The sequence below is a fragment of the Poecilia mexicana genome, unplaced genomic scaffold (assembly GCF_051168715.1).
Source record: "Poecilia mexicana isolate PSO_F unplaced genomic scaffold, ASM5116871v1 scaffold_13, whole genome shotgun sequence".
NCBI classification, from domain to species: Eukaryota; Metazoa; Chordata; class Actinopteri; order Cyprinodontiformes; family Poeciliidae; genus Poecilia; species Poecilia mexicana.
Genome location: NW_028263382.1, coordinates 6,327,691 through 6,354,363, shown reverse-complemented (window position 1 = coordinate 6,354,363; position 26,673 = coordinate 6,327,691). Strand labels below are relative to the sequence as shown.

At 38.4% G+C, this 26,673-nt stretch overlaps 2 protein-coding genes and 1 long non-coding RNA gene across 6 annotated transcripts; 2 read left to right on the top strand and 1 right to left on the bottom strand.

Moving 5' to 3' along the window:
• Positions 1 to 1,310: 1,310 nt before the first annotated feature.
• On the top strand, positions 1,311 to 1,554 carry LOC148155716 (uncharacterized). Its single transcript, XR_015765075.1, has 2 exons — positions 1,311 to 1,415; positions 1,521 to 1,554. It is a non-coding gene; the product is annotated as an uncharacterized LOC148155716 (long non-coding RNA).
• Positions 1,555 to 1,958: 404 nt separating this feature from the next.
• LOC106914281 (uncharacterized) lies at positions 1,959 to 7,839 on the top strand. The gene is made up of 8 exons (XM_014980972.2): positions 1,959 to 2,115; positions 2,443 to 2,537; positions 3,743 to 3,959; positions 4,760 to 4,872; positions 5,085 to 5,196; positions 5,714 to 5,915; positions 6,760 to 7,086; positions 7,308 to 7,839. Exons 1-8 carry the CDS (start codon positions 1,959 to 1,961, stop codon positions 7,438 to 7,440), a joined length of 1,356 nt encoding a protein of 451 aa, XP_014836458.2. The 3' UTR covers positions 7,441 to 7,839.
• A 4,719-nt stretch (positions 7,840 to 12,558) lies between these two features.
• Positions 12,559 to 26,472, bottom strand: LOC106914280 (ribonuclease inhibitor-like). Of its 4 annotated transcripts, XM_014980970.2 has the most exons (13): positions 26,371 to 26,457; positions 24,570 to 24,633; positions 24,365 to 24,463; positions 23,910 to 24,029; positions 23,467 to 23,580; positions 22,479 to 22,711; positions 20,111 to 21,763; positions 19,550 to 19,726; positions 18,557 to 18,733; positions 18,101 to 18,277; positions 14,193 to 14,369; positions 13,527 to 13,700; positions 12,559 to 13,063 (listed from the first exon to the last, which is right to left on the bottom strand). In XM_014980970.2, the coding sequence occupies exons 7-13, from the start codon at positions 21,061 to 21,063 to the stop codon at positions 13,054 to 13,056; spliced, it is 1,845 nt and encodes a 614-aa protein (XP_014836456.2). In that variant the 5' UTR covers positions 21,064 to 21,763; positions 22,479 to 22,711; positions 23,467 to 23,580; positions 23,910 to 24,029; positions 24,365 to 24,463; positions 24,570 to 24,633; positions 26,371 to 26,457; the 3' UTR covers positions 12,559 to 13,053. The 4 variants fall into 4 exon arrangements, with proteins under 4 accessions (XP_014836456.2, XP_014836455.2, XP_087867703.1 ...); XM_014980969.2 differs by lacking the exon at positions 24,570 to 24,633 and having other exon boundaries at positions 26,371 to 26,472; XM_088011575.1 differs by lacking the exon at positions 12,559 to 13,063 and having other exon boundaries at positions 13,523 to 13,700; positions 26,371 to 26,459.
• Between the last annotated feature and the right edge of the window lie 201 nt (positions 26,473 to 26,673).

Sequence of the window (26,673 nt, the reverse complement as noted above, 5' to 3'; positions counted from 1 at the left end):
TGTCATGTTTTAAGTGAAATAATCTGCCAGAATGTTTTCATTAATATTAACAAATTACTGACTTAAAACAAGCTCTTATGTCTTACTGAATAATTACTTTTTTTGTTATTTTTGTCTTATTTAAAATGTACTTTTGCACTACAAACCTGGAAATGAAAAAAGAAATCAAACAGATTTGGCCATTTGAATGTTGGAAACCAGATTTATGAGAAAAATGTTTTTAAAGTTTCATCAAATTTTCCCATAAAAATCTGAGTCAGTGCTGATTCACACACTGGGAGGCAGAGCGTCAGGAATATCACATTCAGCCACTTTTCATAACTTCACTGCTAAAATATACAGCATATGGCTGAAACAGAGTGTGGAGAGGTTTTCAGTTTTAAACAAAAATAAATCTTTAGCACATTTTCAGACCAACACAAAGGGTTGGAGTTGGAGGCAGAGTTGACAAAAAGTATTTGGCAAAAAGCCGAAAAAAGTTTTAAATACTAATCGAGTAAAAATACTTAATAAAATTACTTGAAAAATTACAAAGTCATAATAAAATTACTTTTATGTTGTGTTTCACAGTGCAGTAAAAATACACTTAAAAGTAAAAATGTTTTAACTAAAGAAGTAGTTTTTATTAAAAGCAGTTGAGTAAATGTAATGAGTTCCTGTCATGAAATGGGGTTGTTGGTGGTGAGGAGATGAACGCAGAGACCAGGTATGAAGTTAATGATGGTTTAATGATAAGATAAGGCTCAAAAAACAGTCCAAGACAGGCAGCACAGCGAGAGGCAAGCACACAGCTAGATGCCGGTAGCAACTGACACACACAGGACTGAAAGCGAGAGCTAACACAATCCAGGACTAATGCAGTTCCACTGGAGAGTGTGGCAGGACAAACTTAGAACGTTGGACAAAACTTAAACATAGACAAGGACCCGACGAGGAACACAGACAACAGGTGGGTTTAAATACACACGGGGTAATCAGGGGAATGAGACACACCTGGGGAGCAATCAACGGGGAGGACAGGACTGAGACTCACAGGAACAGGACTACACAGGAAAAAACTCAAAAATAAACACACAGAAACGCGGATCTTGACAGTTCCTACTGAACAGGAATAATTCCTCCTTAACCAGGAACAGAGAAGATATTACATTACATTACATCAGTGCTGCAACAGCAGAGTACGACAAGCGTGTGAAGGTGTGTGTGTGTGTGTGTGTAGGTGCGTTTGTTTGTAATACCTTGTGGGGACGATTTTCCTGACATGTACTACGTTGTGGGGACCAATCGCTCCTCGGGGGACCGGGCCTGGTCCCCACGAGGGGAAACCCTGTTTTTGGGTCAGGGGTCAGATTTAGGGCTAAGGTATGAATTGAGTTTTGGTTGGTTAGGGTTAGGTATGTGATGGTTAGGGTTAGGTATGTGATGGTTAGGGTTAGGTATGTGATGGTTAGGGTTAGGTATGTGATGGGTAGGGTTAGGTATGTGATGGGTAGGGTTAGGTATGTGATGGGTAGGGTTAGGAAAAGGGTAAAGGTCAGGTTTAGGCTGTAGAAATGAATGGAAGTCAATGGAAAGTCCCCACAAAGATAGCAACACAAACATGTGTGTGTGTGTGTGTGTGTGTGTGTGTGTGTGTGTGCGTGTGTGTGTGTGTGTGTGTGTGTGTGTGTGTGTGTGTGTGTGTGTGTGTGTTTCACATGTATCATAATTTGTGCTCTAAAAGCTTAACTGAGCAGCTCTGTCTTCATCATCTCCTTTTCTGATCAGATATATTTATTTTAAAAAATCCAATAAATGTTTAAAACTTCACTGGATTAAATTAGTGTCGTATTTAAACTCAAGCTGGATTTTCACTGTTATGTTATCAGCTTTGGATACTTTTTCTTTTATCTTCTGCTTTTCCAGTAACAGGCAGCTGTTATAACTGTGTCGCAGCTCTTTGTAAGGGATGAATTTGCATGTTATTTATTAGCTGGTTGGCGGGCAGCCTGCCCGCGTCACGCCGCTGTGTGTCGCTCTGCAGGTCAGACCTGACCTTCCAGGCCGTCAATCCTCCAGAGTTTCAAACTTCAGCCCGGCCGACGGAGCCTTACATCACGACTGCAGGAATGACAGGTGAGCTGCTGCAGTCTGGGGCTTTACGACAGATCCTAACGGTCTGCTGGACACCCAGAGGAAACGCTCTGATGCTGACGTCATTGTCCACAGTGATCCAGTTTCCACATCTTATTATTCACAGCAGCTTTTAAATCTGACATGCTAAGCAGATAGACATTATGAAACATTCAATAATTAAACCTCTAGGAAAGTCTGGGGCTGAAAATGACGGCTCTGTGCTTTGACTGTGCCACATGTGGACCAAAATGGCTGCTGATTGATGCTGCTGCTCGCCATACTGCTGGTTAAATCTGATGTTATCTTTTCTTTTCTTTCTCTCTTTAGTTATCAGAGGACAAACAGCCCAGCTGCTGAGGATAAACGGCTCCAGGACTCTCCTCACATCCGCTTACCTGGAGCATCGCACCAAAAGGAAGGAGGTCAGCTTTCATTTTCACCGCCACTGAAAAGAAACAGCAGCAACCGGCAACTTTAGAAGAGAACAACTGCAACCTTCACTTCAGTTTATTTTATTAAGCTTATATGTGAAAAAACTAAATTTAATATGAAAGCAGGTAGTTTGTATTTCTGCCACAAGTTCAGGTTTGTTTCTGTAAATATCAGCAGAGAGGATTAATTCCTTTTTTAAAAATTATTTTTAAAAAATGAAATCTATAGCAACCATTATAAAACCTAATTCATGTTCAGTAGTTCTGTTCTTACACTTCATTCAGTTCCACTGAATCTCTAAAACAGGTTTAACTTCCATGAGCCTTTTAGACACATTTAATTGACAAATATTAACTTTTTAAGATTTTAGTTTGTGATAAATTAAAATAGTCTCCAGTTCCCAGAATTGGTAGTAACTAGTTACATTTACTCAGTTACAATTACTTGAGTAACATTTTGGGCGGAAAGTACTTTTGGGAGTATTTTGACTTTTTTCTCTAAACTTCAGTAAAATTTCTGGATTTTCTTCCCAATGAGTGAAAAACAAAAACGTTTTAACCAGAAAGTCACCAGACAGAGACACACCTGGAGTTTCTGTTCAAGTTTAATTCATTTTTATTGGAAGAAACTGATTTATTTTGCCTGATTTTATTTTTTTTATTGATGTTTATATTAATTATTTATATGATTTAGGACTACATTGTAATTTTAGCCCTTAAATTAACTAAATTTCTACTTAACCTTTTTGGTCCATTTGATGATGTAATTTATAAATATTTAATGATTGATAATTTGATCAGTTACTCAGTACTTCAGTAAACCTTTTTACCAAATACTTTATGTGATAATCTAAATGTTTATTTATAGAAAGCATTTTCATTTTGATATTTAAAATACCAAAATTTCCACATGACTTTTTGTGTCATTTAAAAATATTTTTAAGCATTTTTACCTTATTCTTTTTTACTCTTGACTAATTTCTTGGACGGTTACTTTTAATTTTACTTGAGTAAAATCATGTTAGTGTCGTTTCTCTGCCTCCCATTTCAACCCTTTGCAAACCATTTGGAAAATGAGAAACATTTATTTTTAGAACATTTAAAAAGAAAACCTCTCCATATTCTTTAAGTTTCAATCCCAGTTGCATATTCTAACAACGTGACGGAGTGGCTGGATGTGACATTTTGTGCGGCAGGTTCGGATTATTGCCATAATGCAGCGCAGTGAGAGAGTGAAGCTCCACTGCCACCTCCACTGCCGCCACCAGCTGCACGTCTCCAGCGCCGCCGTCCGGATCCACAGGGACCACTTCCGCTTCCGCTTCGGCACGGCGGACATCTTGTGTCCCGTCCCCTCAGGATGCGAGACGCCTGCTTACGTCGCCGTCACCTCGGCTGCCACCAAGGACGAAGGTAGAAATGTCAGTTTGGTTAAATAAAAACATGGAAGACTTTATGATAAACACTGGGAAAGTATTTTATTATAACGATAAATATATTGTTAATGTTCAGTTAAAAATGCAATGAGTTAATTCGTCTTTGCGCAATTTATTCAGATTAAACACAGAGTGAAATAAACATTAACATAAAATAATCCACTCAGTTTGTTTTAAACAGTTTTCTTATCCAAAATGTATTTATTTTTTCTGACTGGGATTGTCAGTGAGAGTTAAAATATGTATTTACTGTTTATAATCAAATTTAGGTTCAGAATAGTTTAAAGTTGCACCAGTCAGACTTTTCTCTTCCACCAGACCTTTTCTTCCCTCCATGGATTTAAACAGAGAAATTTTCTGCAACTTCTGTGTGTCAGGAGGAAAATTAGTTCCAAAGTTTCATCGTTTTTAAACTAATCAAATGTTTTCTTTTAATGAAGGAGCTTTACTTTTAGATTACATAGGTGATAGTTCAGTTTGAAGATGTGTTACATATTCTAAAAAAATAAGACTTTGGTGATTCTTCATCCACATTTATTTAGAAAAAAAGAAAACTGAACCAGTCAAACATTTTCCCTTTGGGGGCATTTTCATGTCCAACGTTAATTTATTATAGACACCAGTTTAGCTGTGTCCATTCATAGTTACAGCTGCAGACAGAGCGAGTACGGGAGCCCGGCGGTGACACTTTGCTATAAATGGCTTGTAAAAAAGAGAGAACTCGGTGTAAAAACAACTTATGGTTTCTAAAACGTGTTTTTTGTTGTTTCAAATCAGAAATTGATAATCTTGAGTTTCTGGAGGTTGGAAATCAAATCGAACAGACGACCTTTCCTTACAACTTCACCTGCTGCTTCTCCGCCATGTACGACTTCACCAACGTCCTGCAGGTAACGTCACGTTCGTTAAAAAATAGCAAATACAAACGAACAAGAGTTTAATGGGATGAAATGATGCAAAGAAATACGTTTTCTCTCCCTTTACAGCTGATTTTAAACGGATCCTTTTTATTTATCTTGTATCTTCCTGTACATGTTTGAAAGCTGAACCTGCAGCTTGTGTCAGGTGATGTTTGTGGCAGTAAACTGGCTTTGTGTTGCAGCTGGTGCAGAGTCTGGAGATGCTTCAGTTTCTGGGAGTCAACAGAGTCGTCGTCTACAAGACCAACTGCAGCGCCGACGTCCAGCGAGTTCTGGACCACTACTCAGAAAAAGGTTCAGTCCGGACGTTAATGTCCACGTCTGTCCGCATAAACAGCTCATTAATATTAATGAGAATGTGAGTTAACACTTTAATAAACTACTAACAAAGAAAGTTACTAAATTAATCACCTTTTCAACATAAATCAGAGGATTTGGAAACATCTGCTCTAATATCTTGGCACAGATTCTCTGTTGGTTTTAAGCTTGGGCTTTGACTAGACCTTCTGAACAAACAAAAATGCTTTTATGTCAGCCTTTTTACATGTTCTTTTAATGACTCAATATGTGTGATTTTAGTTGCAGTTCTTATTTAACATAAACACAGTAATTCCAACATGTTGGTTTTGCAAACATTTGTGATGAAAACGCAGCTGCTGACAGCAGTTCTCATATTTTTAAAGCCTGTGGATGTTCCAGAACAAACATGTTTGGTGCTTTTTAGGTTTAAATTGTTTTTTTATTCCTTTAAAGTTAGAAAACTGTTGCTATGGTAGTGAGTGTGAACTTAAACCTGCCTGTGTCTCTCCAGGTCTAGTGGAGGTGATTCCTTGGTCGCTGTCCAAGTACCTGAATGTTTCTCGAAAAGCTTCTCCTCAGCAAAGTCCTGGTGACATCCACTACTTCGGTCAGATCCCGGCGCTCAACGACTGCCTGTACAGATTCATGTACCGGTCCAGATACGTGGCGCTGCACGACCCGGACGAGCTCATCCTGCCGCAGACGGTCGGCAGGTAGAGCTTCTGTTTCACATTAAAACGACTTTATCAGTAAAGTTTTTCCTCCAATAAATGTCCTGAAAGGCAAACAGGACACCTTAAGCATCATCTTATGCAGCATCTTCTGGTTTCCCTGAAATATTTTAATGATGCAATAGTTTTCCTTTGTGCTGCACTGCAAAAACACAAAATCTTACCAAGGAATTTTAGTGCAAATGTCTTAGTTCACTTGAAAAGAGACAAAACTAACTTAGTAGCAACTTTTCACCAAGAAACAGCAGCTTGTTCTAAGTCAGTAATTCCTTTCTATTTATTTTAAAAACTCTTAATTTGATTGACTGATAAATTTAGTTATAGTAAGACATTTTTAGAATGTTGTAAGTGAAATAATCTGCCAGTGGAACTAAAACTTTTCATCAATATTAAAGAATTATTGACTTAAAATAAGCTGCTAGCTCCTTCCGACTAGCCAGCTGCGATTAGCAAACACCTGGTGGACCCACTGAACTCAATGTAGGAGCTACTTCTTAGAACAACGCTGGTAAAAATGTTGTTAAAGGGTTAATAGAGAAGCCATGTTGGGATGACTTCCTGGAGGAGGAGCTTCAGAAAGAGCAGGAGCTTCTTAAAGAGATAGGCGCCCAATTTCAATCTGTTTTTTCACGTAAACGATATAATCTGCCTTGTTTTAAATTATTTGTTTAAAACAAGCTCCCATATCTTGCTGTAAGTCAGTTTTGTCTTATTTCCAGTGTACTAAGATATTTGCAGCAGAAGCTATTTGCTCAGGTTGTGTTTTTGCAGTGTGCTCACCAAGTTTTGAATGTGTTTTTACTGATTTCGATCGTTTTCTCTGCAGCTGGATGGAGTTGCTGCCGCTGCTGAAAAAGAAGTACGGCGCTGACAGGTGTTACACCTTCGAGAATAACTGGATCCCCATGGAGTTTGAGTTGCCGCCTCCGAAGCCCAACGCTCTGCCTGCAGTGGACCAGTGGCAGAACGTATCGGGGGTCAACATCCTGGCTCACCTCTACAGAGAACCCTTCATCCCCAGGAGAAGGCAGCACAACGCCAAGATCATCGTCAACCCCAGAGCGGTGTTTGCCACGTCTGTCCATGGAGTCCTACAGCCACAGAAATCCTGCATCTGGGTTGACAGGAAGTTAGCCCGGATGTACCACATAAAGTAAGCCGAGGCCTCTGAACTTTGAACTTCAGGTTCACCAGGAAGGTCGTTTGGGAACAGTGAAGTGTTTTTTAATTTGATCTCTTGGGCAAATCAAAAGCTTGTGTTTTTTTAAAAAGTTGACAAATAATTTAATCAAAACCCTTTGGAAAAGTATTCCTATAACAGAACTGTCCTGCAGACTGACGTCTGTCTCTGACGTCTGTGCTTTCTGTCTGCAGACCTCGAGGACCGCCCAAACACAAGGAGAAGCAGCTGATATATGAGGGCAGACTGCTGGGCTACAGCAGCCATCTCATTCCTGCTGTCAACGCTGTTCTCAAACAGACCGGACTTCTACCTGAGGCAGCGTGAACTGGACTCTGGATCTCACAATGTTTACTGAAAGCCGCCAAGACCTGGAGGCAGAAATTATTTCACACAACAAGCTCTGGAAATGTGAAGCTCCTTCTGACATATCACATCATTTTACCTCGACTGCTCAGCCATGACCAGCTGTGACTGTGTTGAACTAATGGTGTTATTATGTCTTTATTTCCTATAAGACTTTGTGTGGAAAGCGCTTGAGTTAAAATGAAGGCCAGAGCAGATTTCTGCTGCTGCAAAACATAAACAGAAGTTAGTTTCTCACAAAAGACTTAATTCTTGTGCATAAAACATTTTACTGAGATCGATGCCTGTGTTTCAGTCTGTCACTTTAATTTAGAATAATATTCTAATAAACCTGACAATGATTTTCATCTTTAACAAGCACACACTGCCACTTTATAGCTCTTTATAGTATAATCACATGACTGTTCCTTCACTTACACAACTGAAATATGTGATTTAACATCTTGAAATTGGGCCTCTGTCTCTTTAAGAAGCTCCTGCTCTTTCTGAAGCTTCGCCTCCAGGAAGTCGTCCCAACATGGCTCCTCTATTGACCCTTTAAAAATGTGTTGCTAGCATTACACTGAGCAGCAGCTCCTATAATAGCTCAGCAGCTGTTTGCTAATTGCTGCTGGCTAGTCTGAAGGAGCTGAGAGGGGAGGAGCTGCGCCTCGAAGGCGGGTCCACCCAGCTAAACGGTTGCCATGGAGATTGAAGGATTTCTCAAACATGCTTAAAAGAATCAAAGCAGGTTTGTTTTTGATGAGGGAAAAACTTTATGTGATGTATATAAAAAAGTAGATTCTACATGATACTGCCCCTTTAAGTATTTGTGACTTTATGACAAAGCAGTTCAAAAGACAGGAACTAAGTAAAATTACGTCTCTCACCAAACACAAACTGGGCGTCAGTCCCAAACATGTCGGTAGAAGGTCAAAGGTCAAGGCTGGATTGTGATTTTGTGAAGGTGAAGATATTAATCCTCTTTTCTTCCTGGAGAAAAATAACAAACAACCGAAGAAGATTCAGCAATTTTCCTGCTGCTTCACTTTGTGTTGAACTTCTACTGAAGCCAAAGTTATTTTTTATCTGTAAAACCTCAAGACTTTCAGAAACATGCTTATTAAACTTTTATTTTTAGATGACGGATATGATTAAAACCACAGAAATGTCGCCTCTGGAGTATTTGGTCCACAGTTTAAGGTGAGATTTTAACGTGTCCCAAGCAGATAAATATCTGGATTTGTAGTAAAATAAGGACCTTAAGTTTTAAAAGGAAATTAATAACTTTCTTTAAAGGCATTAAAAATGAGTTACTGGTGTTGGTAATTAATGTTTCCCCGTCTTTTATTTGTTCTACTTTACTTTCTTTTTTTTTAGCAGTAAATCTGTCTGCAGGCTGTGTGTGTGTGTGTGTGTGTGTGTGTGTGTGTGTGTGTGTGTGTGTGTGTGTGTGTGTGTGTGTGTGTGTGTGTTCTAACCTCTTCAAGACCTAGAAAATAAAAGTGATGAAGTATTTATGAGGGAAAACAGAGCATGTTATTATGTAACAGATTTACTTGGTGGTTTAGTTTTTATGAGCTGGTTCATAAAACCGGTTTGACCAACGGATCCAAGACTTTCAAGGCCGCGGTGGTTAATGACAGGTTGTTATGTCAGTCTTATTCACACCCTTCAAATAAACTGTCACCAGCATTTAAATAAACTAACTTTTAGTTTAAATAACATAATTTTTAAATATACTATCAAATTATTATTCTCTTCAGAAAGGCACAAACAGAAACATAAAACAATTTGCAAATATTTCTTCAGTTTAATAAAATTTCCTGTCAGTTTTCTTTTTTCCTTTGATCAAATTGTAATGATCAAATTTCCTGAAGTGTAATAATAATAATAATAATAATAATAATAATAATAATAATAATAATTAACAACACATTTTTAAACATGTTTTAACTGAACTCTAATCTTCGTACAGTTTAACTGGGGAAACGTCCAACTGACTTTTATTAAAAACATTAAAGAGTACCAAGGCAAAAGTAAGAATAAAAACAGAAAACTTTATTCTACACGTTTATTCAAAGGAGACATGATCAGAGAAACCTTCAGGAGGAAGCATGAAAAGCCAGGAAGAAATTCAGTTTTATTTAAAAACATTCTGCAAACGTTCATCTCCAACAGAGAACCATAAAGACTGTAATCAAGTAAAAAATGTCGCTACTTCTGCATACTTTTACTCAAAGGTAAAGTGACTCCAGAGAAAAGTTTGTGCTGGATTCTCCCACCACAAACAGGATTTACTTTTTCATCATTTACATTAATATTATGCATAAATTAAGTTCAAGTTGTTTATTTAGACATATTTTCTAATGGGTGAAAACTTTGTCTGGTTTATTTATATTTGTTATTTTTTCATAAACTCAGACCAGCTGGAGGAGGAAACCAGGAACATAACAATATTATTTCTGCTAACCGACACTTTGATTTATTTTCTTCATATTCTGCTTCAGGTCATTTTGTTTTCTTTTTGTCCCTGTGTTGTGTTGTGGCTCCCCCATGTGGCAGGTTTAGGTTACTGCAGCCCTATTTATGCATCCTTTGTTTTTTGTCCGCAGGTTTACTCTGAGGCAGTGACGTGCGGTCAGAGGAGGCAGGTGAGGCAGCAGGAAGCTGAGCCTCACCTGGGATTGCGCAACCTCTCGCTAACTGCACTGGCTGCCATTCTATGAGAGCATGTTCGTCCTGTCTGTACGCCGGTAATAAAATGGCTAAAAAACATTTAATATATGGACTGATTTTCCATAATTTAGCTTGTGTATATAATGTACAGTGTTTGTTTTTTTTTGTCACCAACTGTGTGTGTATCGTGTTTTGTGTGCGGAGGAGCGATCAGAAACGGCAGAAATCAGACTCCAGGGGAGGCAGGCAGTTCTCTTGCCTCATGGCAGGGGGCGCTCATGATCCCAGATATTGTGACTCCACAACTGCAGAGTAAGACACAGTGAGCTAGCCATGGAGCTAGCCACACAGTAAATAAGTAAAGTACAGCGACATATTTGTTTTCTCATCTCTTCCAACATCAACATGAAAGACTACATTCCTACACTTGAACAGTTTTCTAAAGTGGATTTTCAATTGAAGCAGGAGACAATAACTAAAGGAAGACCAACACCAGAGCTGAAAGTTTTGCTTCGAGACAGTTTGATGATTCTTAAACGGAGTAGAAAAGACATGCCGAGGATAGACTTGGCTTTGGATGAACGGATATTTTTGTGCAGAATTAGCGGTGCATGGATTTCATTGATAGATAAAGGTAAGACAGCATTAAGATGTTTTTTTTTAATGAAATGTGCGTTTTTTGGGGTAGTTTGTATGTCTAAATAATTCAGTAAAGTAGAAGCGGTAGCTAATCTACCACAGTAATTATTTATTTATTAAACATTAAGCCTAAAACATACTACAACAACCGACTTAATGTCCTGTGTGCAAAATTCTTGAATGTTTTTTGGTGTTAAATCCTAAAACATGAAGTGGCATTGTTGTCAGTTGCTATGGCAACGAGTCTGCGTAGCTTGGCGAATACAGATCACTTTGCTGTGGATCATAGCACGAAATCAATATCTACATTTCTAAGTTTCACTGAGTTAACGCGGCTATGGATGACATGTAAATGATTCGTCTTTTTGCCCTCCAGCGAAATTTCCGTACGTCCAATAATATGTGGTGTCTAAGTCATAAGTCAGTGCCTCACCAGCAATGAACCTCACCGCACGTCACTGCTCTGAGGTGTGTGTGAATGGTTGTGTGTCCTGCGATGGACTGGCGACCTGTCCAGGTGACCCCGTCTCTCGCCCGAAACGTTTGCTGGAGAGGCAGCAGCTCCTCCTGACCCCACAAGGGACGAGGGAGTTAGAATATGGATGGATGGATGGATGGGTTTACTATGAGTTCAGTCAAATTGGATCAAAATTCGTGTTATTTATTATTTGATTTATTTTATTTTGGAGTTTGATCATTTGTTAACGACTTTTGACATTATTAACTTTACATTTTTCTCATTTTGAACACCTTCTGTTTCTGTTTGTTTGGTCCCTTACAAAGCAGCTCTGGAAAATAAAGAGTTTATTTATGTTCATAACCACTTCAAATGTAAATGTAAAAACATTTTGAAAAGAGAGGGGGAAGGAGCGCTCTAATTAGAAGTGACAGACACAAACCTCCAACAAAGATGAAGGTACACTGTAAAACACTTGAGCTGCATGTTGTGTCGACTATCTTGCACTTTTTAAGTCAAATAAATTTAGTGAGTTTTAGTGCATATGACAGCAGTAAGTTGTGTTAACTTTTTATTAATTTAGTTAAAACTCTAATAGTTGAATAAACGAGAGCTTTTAGGTTAGCACTTTAAAAAACTCAAAGAAGAAAAAGATAGGAACTATTTCCCAGAATGCTTAGCGGCGTTTTTGTGTCTTGAGAAGGAAGTGCGTTACATTCATACGTATTTATGTTACATTGATCTGACTCTTGCGTGTTATTACATTAAATGTTTATTTTAATGCAGCTGACAGTTTGCAAAGTTTGAATATAACGTTTTGCTCAAAAGAAATCTTTTTTCTTTTTTTATCAGAATTCATTGTAAAAGTTAATAAAATTATTAGATCAGAAATTTTGTTAATGTAATTTGAAACAAGGATTTAAAGTATTCTAAATTAAATTAATATGTTATTTTAACTAATTTGTGCTCTTTAATGAGGTGACGGCAATTTTTTTTTCTTGCATATTGTGAAACAATTATTTGGTTTAAATTGCATCATTAAGTTAAAACTCACAATTCAAGATTAATTAACTTAAAAAATTATGTTTTGACAACTAGTTTCTAGTTGTTAAATCAATCTTATGAACTTTAATTTCTGAGTTAAACATTTTTCTAAAATGACTGAGCTGTCCTGCCATGATGCCATGTTAACAACCAGCCTGTGAAGATATTCATGAATATCTGATATATTTCTTCATAAAGTGTTTGGACTGATTTGCTCGGCCCAGTGTACAATAAGGAAACAATCCTAACATCTTATGAAAACACAAGGCCTACAGTAAAACTTTGACAGCAAAAATGTTTTATTTTTAATTCATATTCAAGTCTTATACTTTTAATGATAAATAAAACCTGGGTAACAGCATTCGAAACCAAACAGGGTAACAATTGGTGTAGAAACAGGGACTATAACGATCTTCCCTTTAACATTTGAAGTTGTTCTTCAACAGTTTGTGCAAAGAAATCCTTAAGGCATAATAACCAACTGAGACAGAACAGGACTGAATCTAAATCAAATCAAATCAAATTTTATAGCACATTTCAGCAGCAAGACATTTCAAAGTGCTTTACATCATTAAACGCAAAAACACAGAGTCATGCAACATTGAATAAACAATTAAAAACATTAAATTTCCCGCCGAGTCGAAGTTCTGCCCTTTTTACCAGAAAGCATAAAAGAACAAAATGCATATTAGCTCTGAATGAGTCAGTTTGTTCAAACTGTTGCTGCTTCAGCCTTTATGGATCATCAGGTTTCAGCTCTTTCCTTTGCAAAACCATCAATTCCACCTGCAATGAAAAAGAGTTTTGATGTTTACTGGAATTACACGTTGCTCAGCTTAAAGTTAAACTGTTTTTGAAATGCCTGCTGAGAAACATGGAGGCTGTCGCTAATAAAACATTTAGATGAAACAGAAATACAGACTGTCTAAAAACTTGACTACGACCATTTACTTAGTTAATGTAATCGTTTCTGAAATAATAGCCATTAATCCTCAGGCTGCAGCCAGACGAGCCTCTCAGCTAAAACTCATCCCTTATTGTTCGAATGTGAGAAAAAAAGTCTGAGTTCAGTCTTGATGCTGCAACACTTTGATGAAAGAAAACAACATGTTTTTGTCTGATTGTTGTCTTTGCATCTTCATGAAGAATACATGCTGCTGTGAAGCTGCAGGATTACAGACAAACACTGGATCTTTGCTCAGGTCATATTGCCAACAGCAGCCTGGAATGACTTGAGCCATGCACTTACTGCAGAGTTTGAAGTTCATAATCTGGACTCTCCATGAGCTCTAGGAGCGGCTGAACGTTGGGATCTTCCAAGTTGTTGTAGCTCAGGTCAAGTTCTGTCAAATGGGACGGGTTGGACTTCAGAGCCGAGACCAGAGAATCACAGCTGATCTCAGTCAAACGGCAGTTAGCCAGCCTGCATGAAAGATAAACGGTGAGAAACTATTTAGCTTCGGAGGACATAACAAATCCATATTAATACATATAAATTGTCATACAATTATTATTCAGCAGCCATAAAACCTGAGGTGATGTAGAATATTTAATGGCAGCTTTCACTTGAATTGACCACACAAATTATATGAGGGATTTTTTTAATCTATTTTTTACATAAGGATCTGACTCAGACTGTTCCTTTTTCTCCCACAGGAAAAGTCGATGTTCAAACATAGTCAATATACATTTAAAGGAAAAAATAGAAATGTAAAATGTAAATAATATATATAAATGATACATCTTTCTTAAGAAACATTAGCTTTTAAAAGAAGCAAATTAAGTTCTACTCAACCTAATTACAGAAGAATAAAATAGATTTTACTGGGGGATCCAGTCAAGCCTCTGCAGTTTAATCTTAGCACAATTTCCCATAAAATTAATCACAGCACAAAATTAAGATACGGGATCATACTTTAAAATCTTGATTCTGCAGAGCGGACTCTCCAGACAACCAATTAGCTCCTTCACACCAGACTCTTTCAGGTCTTGGTTCCTGCTAAGATCCAGCTCTTGCAGGTGGGACGGATTGGACTTCAGAGCCGAGACCAGAGAAGAACAGCTGATCTCAGTCAAACTGCACTCTATCAGTCTGCAGAAAGGATAAAACATCTGAGCTGACAGCAGCAACAATGATGCCATTAAATACACATGTGGACAAAATTTTTGGTATCCTTCTGTTAATTACCAAAAAGCCCAAAACTGACACTGAAATAACTTAAAAGTAACATGAAATAAGAATTTACTAAAAATTATCCAACAAAAACCAGATATCGCTTTTTAAAATAGTAGATCAACAAAACTGCTTAAAAAAACAAAAACTGATGAAACAGAGATGGACAAAAGTGATGGAACCTTTAGATCACATGTGTCAAACTCAAGGCCCGCGGGCCACAAGCGGCCCGCCATGTCATTTTATGTGGCCCCCCCAGCATTTTATAGGCCGACAATTGACTTAAAATATTCAAAATTGACTACAAACTACATCTCCCACAATGCATTCCGATTATTACCAGCCAACATTACTGCTTCTCGCCACTAGAGAGCAGCAGAGTTACCTCAAACTGCTTATTGGTTTTCCCAGCGAATAAAACATCGACAAGCTAACATCAAAACGTCCAAGAAAAGAAAAATCAATTTACAAGTAAGACTGTGAATGAAGATGTGTGAGTTGGTGTCAGGGCGGCAGGTGGCGCTAGACTTTTTTGTTATCCATTATCTTGACCGACAACATAAAAAAAATTGGTCATGTACTATTTTTATCTGTGAAATTACAATCATATTAACATCGGCCATTTAGCCGCATTTTATGCGGTTTAGTTAATATTCACCGTGAATCCAGATCCCATCACCAATTAAGCAGATAAATGTATCTACATTTTTCTCGTAGTGACAAAAACCACCCCAATAACTTTTAATAAATTAAATTAAGCGACTTCACTAAAATTAGCATCACTTCACCCGCTGGGGTCTGAACAACTTCCTCCTGGTTCCCATCTGCAGAAAAATCTGCGCTAATTCATCAGTCAGTTGGATCTGTCTGATCCAAACAGATCAACTGAACTCTGAGTGTTTTACCCTGAGCCGTCCGGTGTGAGCTTTTACCAGGATTTTTTTTTTTTTTTTTTTTTTTGCGTGGTTTTGCTTCTCCCAAACGGACAGATGATGTTACGTCTGCAGCTCCTCCAGAGCGCCGCTCTCCTGGGTAACGTGAACCCAGAAGGATCCATTTGTTAAATCCGCTGGATGAGTTACTTCCAGCGGTTTCTAATTCTTCGACGTGGCAGAGCCGCGTCCGCAGTGGTTGAGCAGCGGACTGCGCAAGTTACAGTCTAATTCACTTCTGTGTCGTCATTTATTTCCTCAAGATAAACTGCTGGCTCCTCAAATGGATTAACACTCTAGTTTTCTCTGGTCTGTAATGGAGACTTGAATTTAACGTGTCATTTTTCAACAAAAGGTTCATTTGTAAGTATTGATTTTATTTGTTAGTCATTTACCCAAGTCTCTGTAGAACCATTTGTCTCTGCTAATGACATTTTTTGATCCCAGGCTTATTTTATGGACTGAACAGACACCATTATACATTTTGAACTGTTGATTTTATATTTGAACCATTTTTTATTGTAAAGTGTTTATTTTATTTTTGTACCATTTTATATTTTGAAGTGTTGATTTTATTTTTGAACCCTTTATTTTGAAGTGTTGATTTTATTTTTGAACCCTTATTTATTTTGAAGTGTTGATTGTCTGAAAGACCTCACACACATGAATTGCCCCATGCAGGGTTTGAACCGATGACCTCAGCATTACCAGCACTGTGCTCTAACCTGCTGAGCTAATTCACCTACCTTACAAACTGTTGAGTTTCCATGGATTTAAGAAGAACTTACATGATCTTACCACAATGAAGATTTGATAAAAGTGCTTATATTCTAATGTTTTTCAAAACAACATACATAATATTTTATTTTCCAGAGATTTTGTATTTTGAAGTGTTGATTCTATTTTTGAACCATTTTTAATTTTCAAGTGTTGATTGTATTTCAGACATATTTATTATTTTAATGTGTTAATTTTATTTTTGAACCATCTTTTATTTGTAATTATTGATTTTATTTTATAGCCATTTAGCCAAGTCTCTGTAGAACCATTTGTCTCTGCTAATGACATCTTCAATACATTTTTTGATCCAAGGCTTAGTTTATGGGCTGTAATGTGAAATTAGGCACAAGTATAAGTCTGACAGTTTGTTCACCAAGTTACTGTGCTCTCTGAGAGGATCTGTAAGTATTTGACATTGTTCCATGCCCATCGTTGACGTTAGTCTCTAACAAAATGTGGATAATCTACCAGGAACACTGCAAAGAGCCTGAGGTTCTGTAGTGTAGTGGTTATCGCATTTGCTTTACATGCAAAGGGTCTCTGGTTCGAAACCAGACAGAAACAGATTTTTGCATGTTCTATTCATCACAAGTGTTTACTAAAGGCCAACAAGGTTCTGTGGTGTCATGGTCTGTACTCTGAATCCAGGCATCTGAGTGCAAGCCTCAGTTAAAATTTTCATGTTGCATCTAACATCATCAACTTTGGGACCTCAAACTGAAACAACGCAGAGAAGTTCAATTCCTGTAGTGTAGTGGTTATCACGTTTGCTTTACACGCAAAAGGTTTCTGGTTCAAAACCAGACAGAAACAGTTTTTGTATGTTATGCATCTCTTGGGGTGCAGTGAGACAATAAGAGCCTTCCTCTTTGCTGATGGTTCATTTGCCAGTCGGCTTCTTTGAAATCGAAGCTACTTTACTTTAATTACCAATTGGCAGTTCTATGGCGTAATGCATGTCAAACTCAAGGCCCACCGGCCACATGTGGCCCCCCAGCATTTTATAGGCCGATGATTAACTTAAAATAGGTTTTGAGCACGAATTGACTACAAACTACATTTCAACCAAAGGTTTGTAGTGCGCTTCCTAACCAGACGCTCCAAAGCGTCCGGTCCATAACTCTTCAACACGCTGTCAGCTCCCGGTCAGAAAGACGCATTTAGTTCAGAGTCCATGAGATGATATTCAGAAAGGATTTTTTAATTAATTGGTTTCAGTTGCCTCTGAGACTAAATCTTTGCATAAAGTCTATAATGTCTGCCCATGTGACTTGTTTTTATTATTTGCTTGCTCACCTTTAAACACTGATTTAAATATTGTAATTTTTAAACTGAGCAGTAATTTTACATCCATGGAAACTCAAATGTAATATTTAAACTTCAATACATAAAATCAGTTATTTAACAATATGAGGTGGTGTTTAATTTATTTTTAACATTGTATTTTTATACATTTATGCTGGGGCTGTCCAAGTCTAGTTTTCCAGAGCTACCATCTGCAGCTTTAGATGCATTCCTTCTCTAACACACCTGGACTCATTATAAGCCTCTACAGAACTGAATGAGGGAAGTCAGCCTTTTGTCTGGGGTGTTTTAGCAGGGATGCACTCCTGATCTGTACCGTCAATGTGGCCCGTTGAGGGGGGCCAATATGCTGAAGTGGCCCTGGGTGAAACTGAGTTTAACACCCCTGCTTTAGATGGTTGAAAATGATCTGACCAAAGGGATAAGTTAAAGATGTGTCCTCTAATTAGGCATCACAGGCGACAACACAGTCACATGCTGGTGATGGAAAACAACAGCTGCCCTGGGCAGACGGATGGATGCAAAGCTGCCATTACAGACTGTCTGATAAGGGGTTCAAACTGGCAGCCCACCTGTCACAGGGTGAAGCCCAAACTCCTGAGCCAAAGACAGTAACCAATGATGGTGCCTTACCTTAGTGTCTGTATTCTGCAGAGAGGCCTCTGTAGGAAGTCACAGAGCTCCTTCACTCCAGCATCTTTCAGGTCTTTGTTCCAGCTCAGGTCCAACTCTGTCAGATGAGAAGAGTTTGACTTCAAAGCTGAGACCAAAGAAGAACAGCTGCTCTCCGACAAGCTGCAGTCCATCAGTCTGAATAAAGAATAAAACAGATGATTAAACCAACAGAATGAGACAAAAACAGTCAAATAAACAAAGCTTTTCATCAACTTTCATCAATTCTTAAAGTTTCATCAGAAGAGGTCCAATATCATGTTGTGCAACAAAAATTATTCAGTTTTTTATTTCAAGATTTTTTTTAGCCCATTAGTCCATTAGTATGTGCTTTTTCATATTAATGTAGCTTAATCTCAACACAACTTTTACATCATATCATTCTCATCACAAAACCAAAAAAAGGAAATGTTTGACCTCAGAGTCTGTAGTTTGCACAGCAAATTCTCCAGAAAACCACAGATCTCTTTAACTCCAGCATCTCCCAGGTCTTTGTTCCTGCTAAGGTCCAGTTCTGTCAGATGGGAGGGATTGGACTTCAGAGCTGAGATCAGACGAGCACAGCTGATCTCTGACAACCTGCAATAAAACAATCTGAATAAGAAGAAAACATGTAAGTTAAAGTCAACAGGAGGCAGTTTAGAGAAAATGTATATGAATAAGATTGTAAATGTGCAGCCAAATTTGGCAGAATGTAAGAATCACAAATACTGAGAGGCATATTTAAAAATTAAAATAAAGCACATTAAATATTATGACATCTTAGGTCTTTGTCTCAAAACATACATAAATAATAAGTGACATCAAGGCATTAGTGTTATTAAGTCTGAAGTCCCCGTTGTTTGAAAAGGGGTGCAGGTTTTTTTTCTGCTGATTTGAAGAGCAGAACTTCGACTCGGCGGGAAATGTAATGTTTTTGATTGTTTATTCAATGTTACATGACTGTGTTTTTATTTTTAATGATGTAAAGCACTTTGAAATACCTTGCTGCTGAAATGTGGTATACAAATGAAATTTGATTGATTGATTGATTGATATTGAATCCGTTTTCATGGTTGCTATGAGTAGAACTTAAGTGGTACCAAGATATTTATTTGAATTAACAGAGGCTACAATTACATTTCTCTAAATTAGTGTAACACAAAAGCATGACTGAAAAACAAATAATTATACCTTTTTAGAATAATTGTTCCTTTGTACCTTTGTTGCATTTGTGATGCCGCATCCTCTGAGAAATGATCCAGTGGCTGCTGGATCACTTCAGTTTTGTAGCCTAAGAATATTTAGTTAAGCATGCAAAAATGCTTGCTTACTTTGTGCATTTTAGGTAATACATTTACTTTTCCAATTCAAATACACTTCAAAATGAAATACTTTAGCAGGAGAAAACAAAAGTTTTAGTATGCTGACCTCAGAGCCTGCAGCCTGCAGTTTGGACTCTCCAGTCCAGCACACAGATGCTTCAGTCCAGAGTCGCTAAGGTTGTTGTTAACGCTCAGCTCCAGTTCTGTCAGATGGGAGGGATTGGACTTCAGAGCTGAGGCCAAAACTTCACAGTGAGTATCTGAGAGTCCACATCTAACTAACCTGTAATTAGACAAAATGATTAAAATTAAATATGTTCATCTATTTGACAGACACACACAATTAAATAACATGCTGACCAAACAGTGATGTGGTAAACATTACATCACATCCGTGGTTAATCTCAAGCTATTTTAGTGTGTTTGACATGACCAAAATAGATCCCCAAACTTTTAATGGAAATCTATTTTTTTGTTTCAATTTACAATGCTGTCAATGCCAGAATGGCACCTTCTGCATAAAATCACATTTAAACCTTACAAATTGGACAAAAGTGGTTTACAAGGAAACAAATTAACTAAAAGAAGCAAAATAAAGAATGCATTTAACATCCATCCACCCATTAAAAGGGAGCAGGTTTATTAGGAACTAACTCATTGGACTCACCGAGCCTTTCGGCAGTTCCTCACAGCTGGGATCAGTCTCCGCCGTCCCTCCTCTGATGTTCTGTACTTCCACAAGTCCACCTCATCCAGAACCTCGTCTGACATCTGCAGCATCCAGGCCAGAGCAGAGCAATGGATCTCAGACAGTCTCTTCCTGGATCTTTTCTCAGTCTTCAGAAACTCTTGAATCTCCTGATAAACTGAAAGGTCCTTCATCTCCATCAGACAATGAAAGATGTTGACACTTCTGTCTGAAGAGATATCCTCAGTGTTCATCTCATTCAGATTCTTGATGATTGTCTGGATGGTTTCTGGACTGTTCTCTGTCTGACTCAATAGACCTCCCAGTAGTCTCCGGTTGGACTCCACAGAGAGACCATGGAGGAAGCGAACAAACAAGTCCAGGTGGCCATTTTCACTTCTGAGTGACTTCTCTATAACTTCTTTCATGAAGTCTGCCAGAGATAATTCACTGGATGTTTTTCCCAGGAATTTGTTCAGGACCTCTGTATTTTTCTTTGTGAAACAGTTGAACATGTAAACTGCAGCTAGAAACTCTTGAATGCTCAGATGAACGAAACAGTAAATTGGTTTTTGAAGGATGCCTTTCTCTTGTTTAAAGATCTCTGTACAAAGTCCCACATGCACTGAGGCCTCTGTGGCATCAAGGCCACATTGCTCAAAGTCTTCTTGGTAAAACAAAAATTTTCCCTTATCCAGATGTTCCAACGCTAGCCTCCCCAGCTTCAGGAGAACTTCCCTGTCAGCCTCCATCAGCTCCTGTGGCCTTGTCTCATGTCCTCCATGGTACTTGTTCTTCTTCCTCTTTGTCTGGACCAGCAGGAAGTGTGAGTACATGTCAGTCATGGTCTTGGGCAGCTCTCCTCTCTGCTCTGAGGTCAACATGTTCTCATGTCGGTGAAGCCTCGTACTTCTGTTACCCTGGAAACACATGAAGCAGGGATCTGATTGGCCGCTGCAGGTCTGGTAGTTATCCAGATGAGAGCCGAGGGAAGCAGGTTCCCCCTGATGAGGTTTGTCAGCAGAACGTTGACTGATGACGTCTGTGTGACGTCAGAAACCAGCTGCCTGCTGCTGAAGTCCAGTGAAAGTCTGCTTTCATCCAGGCCATCAAAGATGAAGAGCAGTTTGCAGACAGCCAGCTGCTCTGCTGGGAGCTTCTGGAGTGTTGGATGGAAAACATGGAGCAGCGAGAGAAGACTGTGCTGCTGATCTCTGATCAGGTTCAGCTCCCTGAATGACAGCAGAACCACCACACTGATATCCTGGTTCTCCAAGCCCTCGGCCCAGTCCAGAGTGAACTTCTGCACTGAGAAGGTTTTTCCAACACCAGCGACGCCGTTGGTCAGAACCACTCTGATGGCCCCATGTTGGTCAGGGAAGGATTTAAAGATGTCATGGCACCTGATTGGAGAGTCATGGAGGTTCTGGGTCTTGGAAGCTCTCTCCAGCTGCTCCACCTCATGTTGGGCATTAACCTCTTCACTCTGACCCTCTGTGATGTATAGATCAGTGAAGATCCTCTTGAAAGGGGTTTTACTTCCTGTTTCATCACTTCCTTCAGTCACACATTGACATCTCATCCTTAGTCTGTTCTTATGTTCCTCTAAAACATCATGTAGACCAAAATATACTGAAAAAACAGAACAAATAAAAAACACTTGTTGAAATAACATATAATAGTTTAAATAACATGTTCAGATCTTTTATGTTGGGTCTTTCTCAATATTTTTCTCTGCATGTGTCACTTTTTACTTCCCACCACATCTTCAGAGATTCCCCTGCATGTGCAGAAGTAACATGAGAAAATTGAAACATATGAAAAAGATCAAGGTCTAAGAAGAAATAAATAAGTTGTGGAGAGTCAAGTCATCAGTGGTGAAATTGGCCATAGGTCCTCTTAGGGCTTCAACAACCAAAGTAGAGGAGCTACTGCATCAGAATGCAGAGGTGATCTCTCTCTGTCCAGAAGACAGTAGTCCCAAGTTCTGCTAAAATACTGCACAGAGCCATCAACTCTCAAGCTTATGATGGATCCACCCAGATGGAGGGTTCTGCTTGAGGTTTGACTGCTTAACAAAGGACAACCCTGCCCCCTCCCTATGTGGTACCTATGTGCAGTACCAGACACAACATCAGCCTCCAAGGAAAACAGCATAAAAAACCAAACAACCCATAGAAAACCAAATTATTAATCTCAACACAATCCCCTAGTAGGGGATTTTATTGTTTTTATATTTTCTTATTCAGTGTTGTTAGGAGTTAACTCTGATAAACCTTCACAAGGGTTATAACTCTTACTGCTGCATGACAAAAGTTTTCTGTTCCTGGAGTTAAACAGGTCTTACCTGGCATAGAGCTGCCTTGACTGTCTCTCTGCAGTCCATCATTTCTTCTGGACCTTTCTCCACACTGGGGACAGGAGGATGGCCCCGCTGGTACCGACTGGTCCCAGTGTGAGGCACTGCATTGTGTACAGAACCAGTGCCCACAGCTGGTAGAAACTGGATCCTTCAAAACATCTCTACATAAAGCACGGGCAGGCAGCTGCTCCTCCACACAAACACTCATCTTCCTCACTCTGTAAAAAAAACATCTTGTCATCATTACTGATGAAGAACCGAATCATTTCAGATATCAGTTACACCGGGAGAAGATTAGATAAGGACAACAGCTAACTGTAGGTCACAATTGACAGAAAATCTATGATTTTCATAGAAATGTTAAAATCATTAGAATTTCTGATTAACAATAAATTATCTTTGTTTGGCTATGTAGGCCTGAAACTTGTTTTTGTCACTTGTATTTGGACTGTGCGTTACAAACCATGCTGTTTAAGTCAATTAAATTCACAGACAGTAACAACACTCCTGCTTTAGAATAACAAGACAAAAAATAAAACTAAAAAGTTGTGGAGCCGTTTGAGAAGTTCAGCTGTTTTTGTTTTCTTTAATTGTCCCAATAAATTGAGTTTAGTGAAACCTGACCTCAGGATGTTTTATAAGTGGTTCTTTAAGGAATCAAAAGCTCCTTGCCAGATTAGTTTAGGTTAAGTTTGTAACTTATCACAGCTGAAACTGACTATTTTCAAGAGTGGATTTCAGGTCACTGTGCTGGTTTGGTACTTTCTGGTTCAGTGAAAATAAGAGGAGGATAAAAATGGTCCAGAAAACCAACCGGGTAGGTTCACTCAGTGAAAATGTAACATAATGTTCCTAAAAATGTCCAAAACAGACATCTTATTCTAATCAAATATGTGAACACAGCACTTTATTTATGGATAAATATAGGAACATAAATTTAAGATTTGGAAAATAAAGCGGCAGGTTTTCTCACATTGTGTTGGAGGGTCGAGGTTGATCTCTGAAATTTAGAGGTTCATAGATGGACTCGTCACTCTTCATAGATACACAGTCAGACTGTGGAGACTCTGATCTCTGACTCTGATCTCTGAAACACAAACACTTTGTTCAGATCACGTCGCTTAGTTTAAATTAAATTACATTTCTTGATTTTTAAAGTGACCCCTGATAATTGATTATTTTCTGAAATATATTAGAAAATCAAACACATAGAAAACAGGCTCTTACCTCATATAGTAACATTTGACCAATAATAAAACTATAAGCTATAATCTTAAATGGTCTAGCCTAAGAGTCTGGACTGAGGGCCAATGTTTCCCTCAGTCCGGCTAAATAAAAGCTGAAAATGAAACCTGTTGAAAAATTATGAATCCTATTAAATAAATAGGATAAAAATAAAGCGGCAGGTTTTCTCACTTTGTGTTGGAGGGTCGAGGTTGGTCACTGAAATCTAGAAGTTTATCGATGGACGCTTCACTCTTCATAGCTACACTGTCAGATTGTGGAGACTCTGTTCTCCATTTGATGCTCTGACTTCTGAAACACAGTCATGTCATTCAGATCACATTTGTAATGGAGAGAAAAAAACCAGCTAACATTTTCAAGTGTTTTACAACACAAGAATGATTAAGCTTTATGTGATAGACTGTTATAGGGTGGCCCTGTTGTGCACTAGTGATTTTATGGAGCACTGAAAGGTCAAGACCCAGAGTTAGGGGAGGTTTGCTCCTGATCCAGGAACAAAAAGGAAACAAAGTAAATTACATGTGGGGAAACCGGTCAGATTGCTCAGAGCTCATGTGCATCCTGTCATATGCAAGTTTGGATTAAAAAATGTTAAGAAAATACAACTTGTGTTTGAGGTGTCTTACTTTACATCTGAGGATTCAGGTCTGTTCCCATTGGCTGAACTGCTGGAGTTATCCTCCTGTTCCTCCACATGAACCTCCATCTTCTGGGCTTTGGTCACTCTGAGAGGAAAACAGAAACACACTGAGTGTAGTTTGAAGCTTAGTGTGAAATATTTATGCTTATCTGTTGTGATTTGTCTGCATTTTGTATTGAACTTGTTCAGACCTTGCGAGGAAGTTTAGTTGTAGAACCAGAATCTAAGGGAGTTTCCACACCTTTAGTTTGTTTACTGTGGACAGAATCAGTGATATTTCATTAACTTATAACTCAGTTTAATTTCACTCAGAGGACACTCCAAGCAAATCTGCACCTCTCACTACAAACTAGGTGAAACATTCAGTCTGTTTATTGGTTAGTTATTCTATGGACATGAGACCCAAATGTAAACACAGGAAGTAGATACTGTGTTCTGAACTGGTGAAAACATAAAGGATTAAATCATTGGTGTCATTCTGGGTTTAACTTCAGGTAAAATGATCTGAGAAGTGTTTCCAGTTACATGTTAGGCTTCATGAAACCATCATTGTCTTTAAGTTTGTTCACTGCATCCCACAATGCAATGCAAACCTGGCTAAGGGAAGACGTTTAGGTCAAACTTGTAGCATTTACCTGGTAACTGTGTGGTCCAAGGTCAGATTTCATTCTCACCATAAACAATGAGGTTTCTGTGTTTACATCTACACACATAAGATGGGAAGAGAGTATCTCTGCCTGCATTTCCTTAGATTTGTTTGTCAATTACCTGTAAGTAGTAATATTTTGGCTGTTTACTAAGACAAATATGTGGTCAGATTATACTGGTGCTGCATTGTGTCCTTCTAGCCGTGCAAATGATGAACTGCATGTAGGACAAAACAAACAGGCTCCTAAGCACCATTATAATTCATCATAATGTATTCAAATAAATTATGTGTGCATTTTTTCACTTCTGAAGCAACAATATTTGTGAACAAATTAAAAACATAAAAAAAATGATAAATCAACAAAGATGAAAAATTATCCCACGTTACATCTGTTCTGCTTCAAAAACTGATTTACTTATAACAGCACTATTAAAGCTTGACCATCTAAAATAATTGTTTAACTTGATGTGAAAATGTCTGTCAAACTTTGAAGATTTTCTGGTTTTAATAAACTCCTCCTGAATCTTCCCAAGGAAAACAATATCTGTTATGATTATGAATCAGATGCCTTTGTAAAGTCAGACCTTTTTGCCGTTTTACACATGTAAAAACAGGAAGTCTAATCACAAGAGCAGTTTATAAAGATGAGTTATATATTACACTTTCCACTGTTACATTTAATTCATTATATTTACTTATTTCCTCACTTAATCCCTCTTATAATTTGTTGACTTAGTTAGCTTTAATTCTCCACCTTTAAATAGTTTGAAATGCAAAGAAAAATAATGCATTATTGGTCATTCTGTTCAGACAGGAGGGCACCACAAAGCTTTTATGCTCAGGGCCCCTGAATGGCTAGCAACGGCCCTGCTCCTGTAATCATGCCCTGAACTGAACCTTGGTCTAACTGCTGTTCTAATGTAAAAACCAAAATCGTTCAACCTTACACCTGTCCCGTCCTCAGCCAGATCACAACCACATGATCAAGACAAGCAGGTCTAAACAGGTGTAGAAAGTTTTTTACTTTCTGATTCTCAGTCTGCTGGTTTAAGTTAATCCTCAAAGAAGATGTGAAAAATAATTTATACCAGATTCAGTTTGTGATAGCAGATGTGTTCAGAGTGTTTTATTGAACTTGCAGTTTGGATTTCTGCAGTTTCTTCATCAGTCTGATCTCCAGCTTACAAAGATCTGAACTGCAATTCAAAACACTGACACTTGAGCCTGATCTGGACTCTGATTGGTTTAACAGTTGTTGTATCTGAGCAGTGTGATCAGCTTCAGGTAAACATGTGAACCAAAGTGTTGCAGACTCTGAAAGAAAAACAAGAAGTAACTCTCACCTGAAGCAGTTAGGTTTTCTTTCTCCTCCGTCCTGACAAAATGGAGTCTAAACAACTTTAAGTGTTTGTTTTTCTACCTGACTTACCTTCTCTGTGAGGCTCCGCCCCTTTTCATTCACAGGAATCCAGGAGAGTAAGTTGTTGTTTGTGGTTTCGCCATCAGGAGTCAAGTAAAATATTACACAATGTCTTGTCTCTAGTAGTGCCACTTAAATGAAATCTTCCTGTTTGACTCTCACATCCAGCAGAGTTGTACTGTGCAGCAGCTTTAACTCGTCGTGCAGGGCCGGCCCAAGGTTGTAT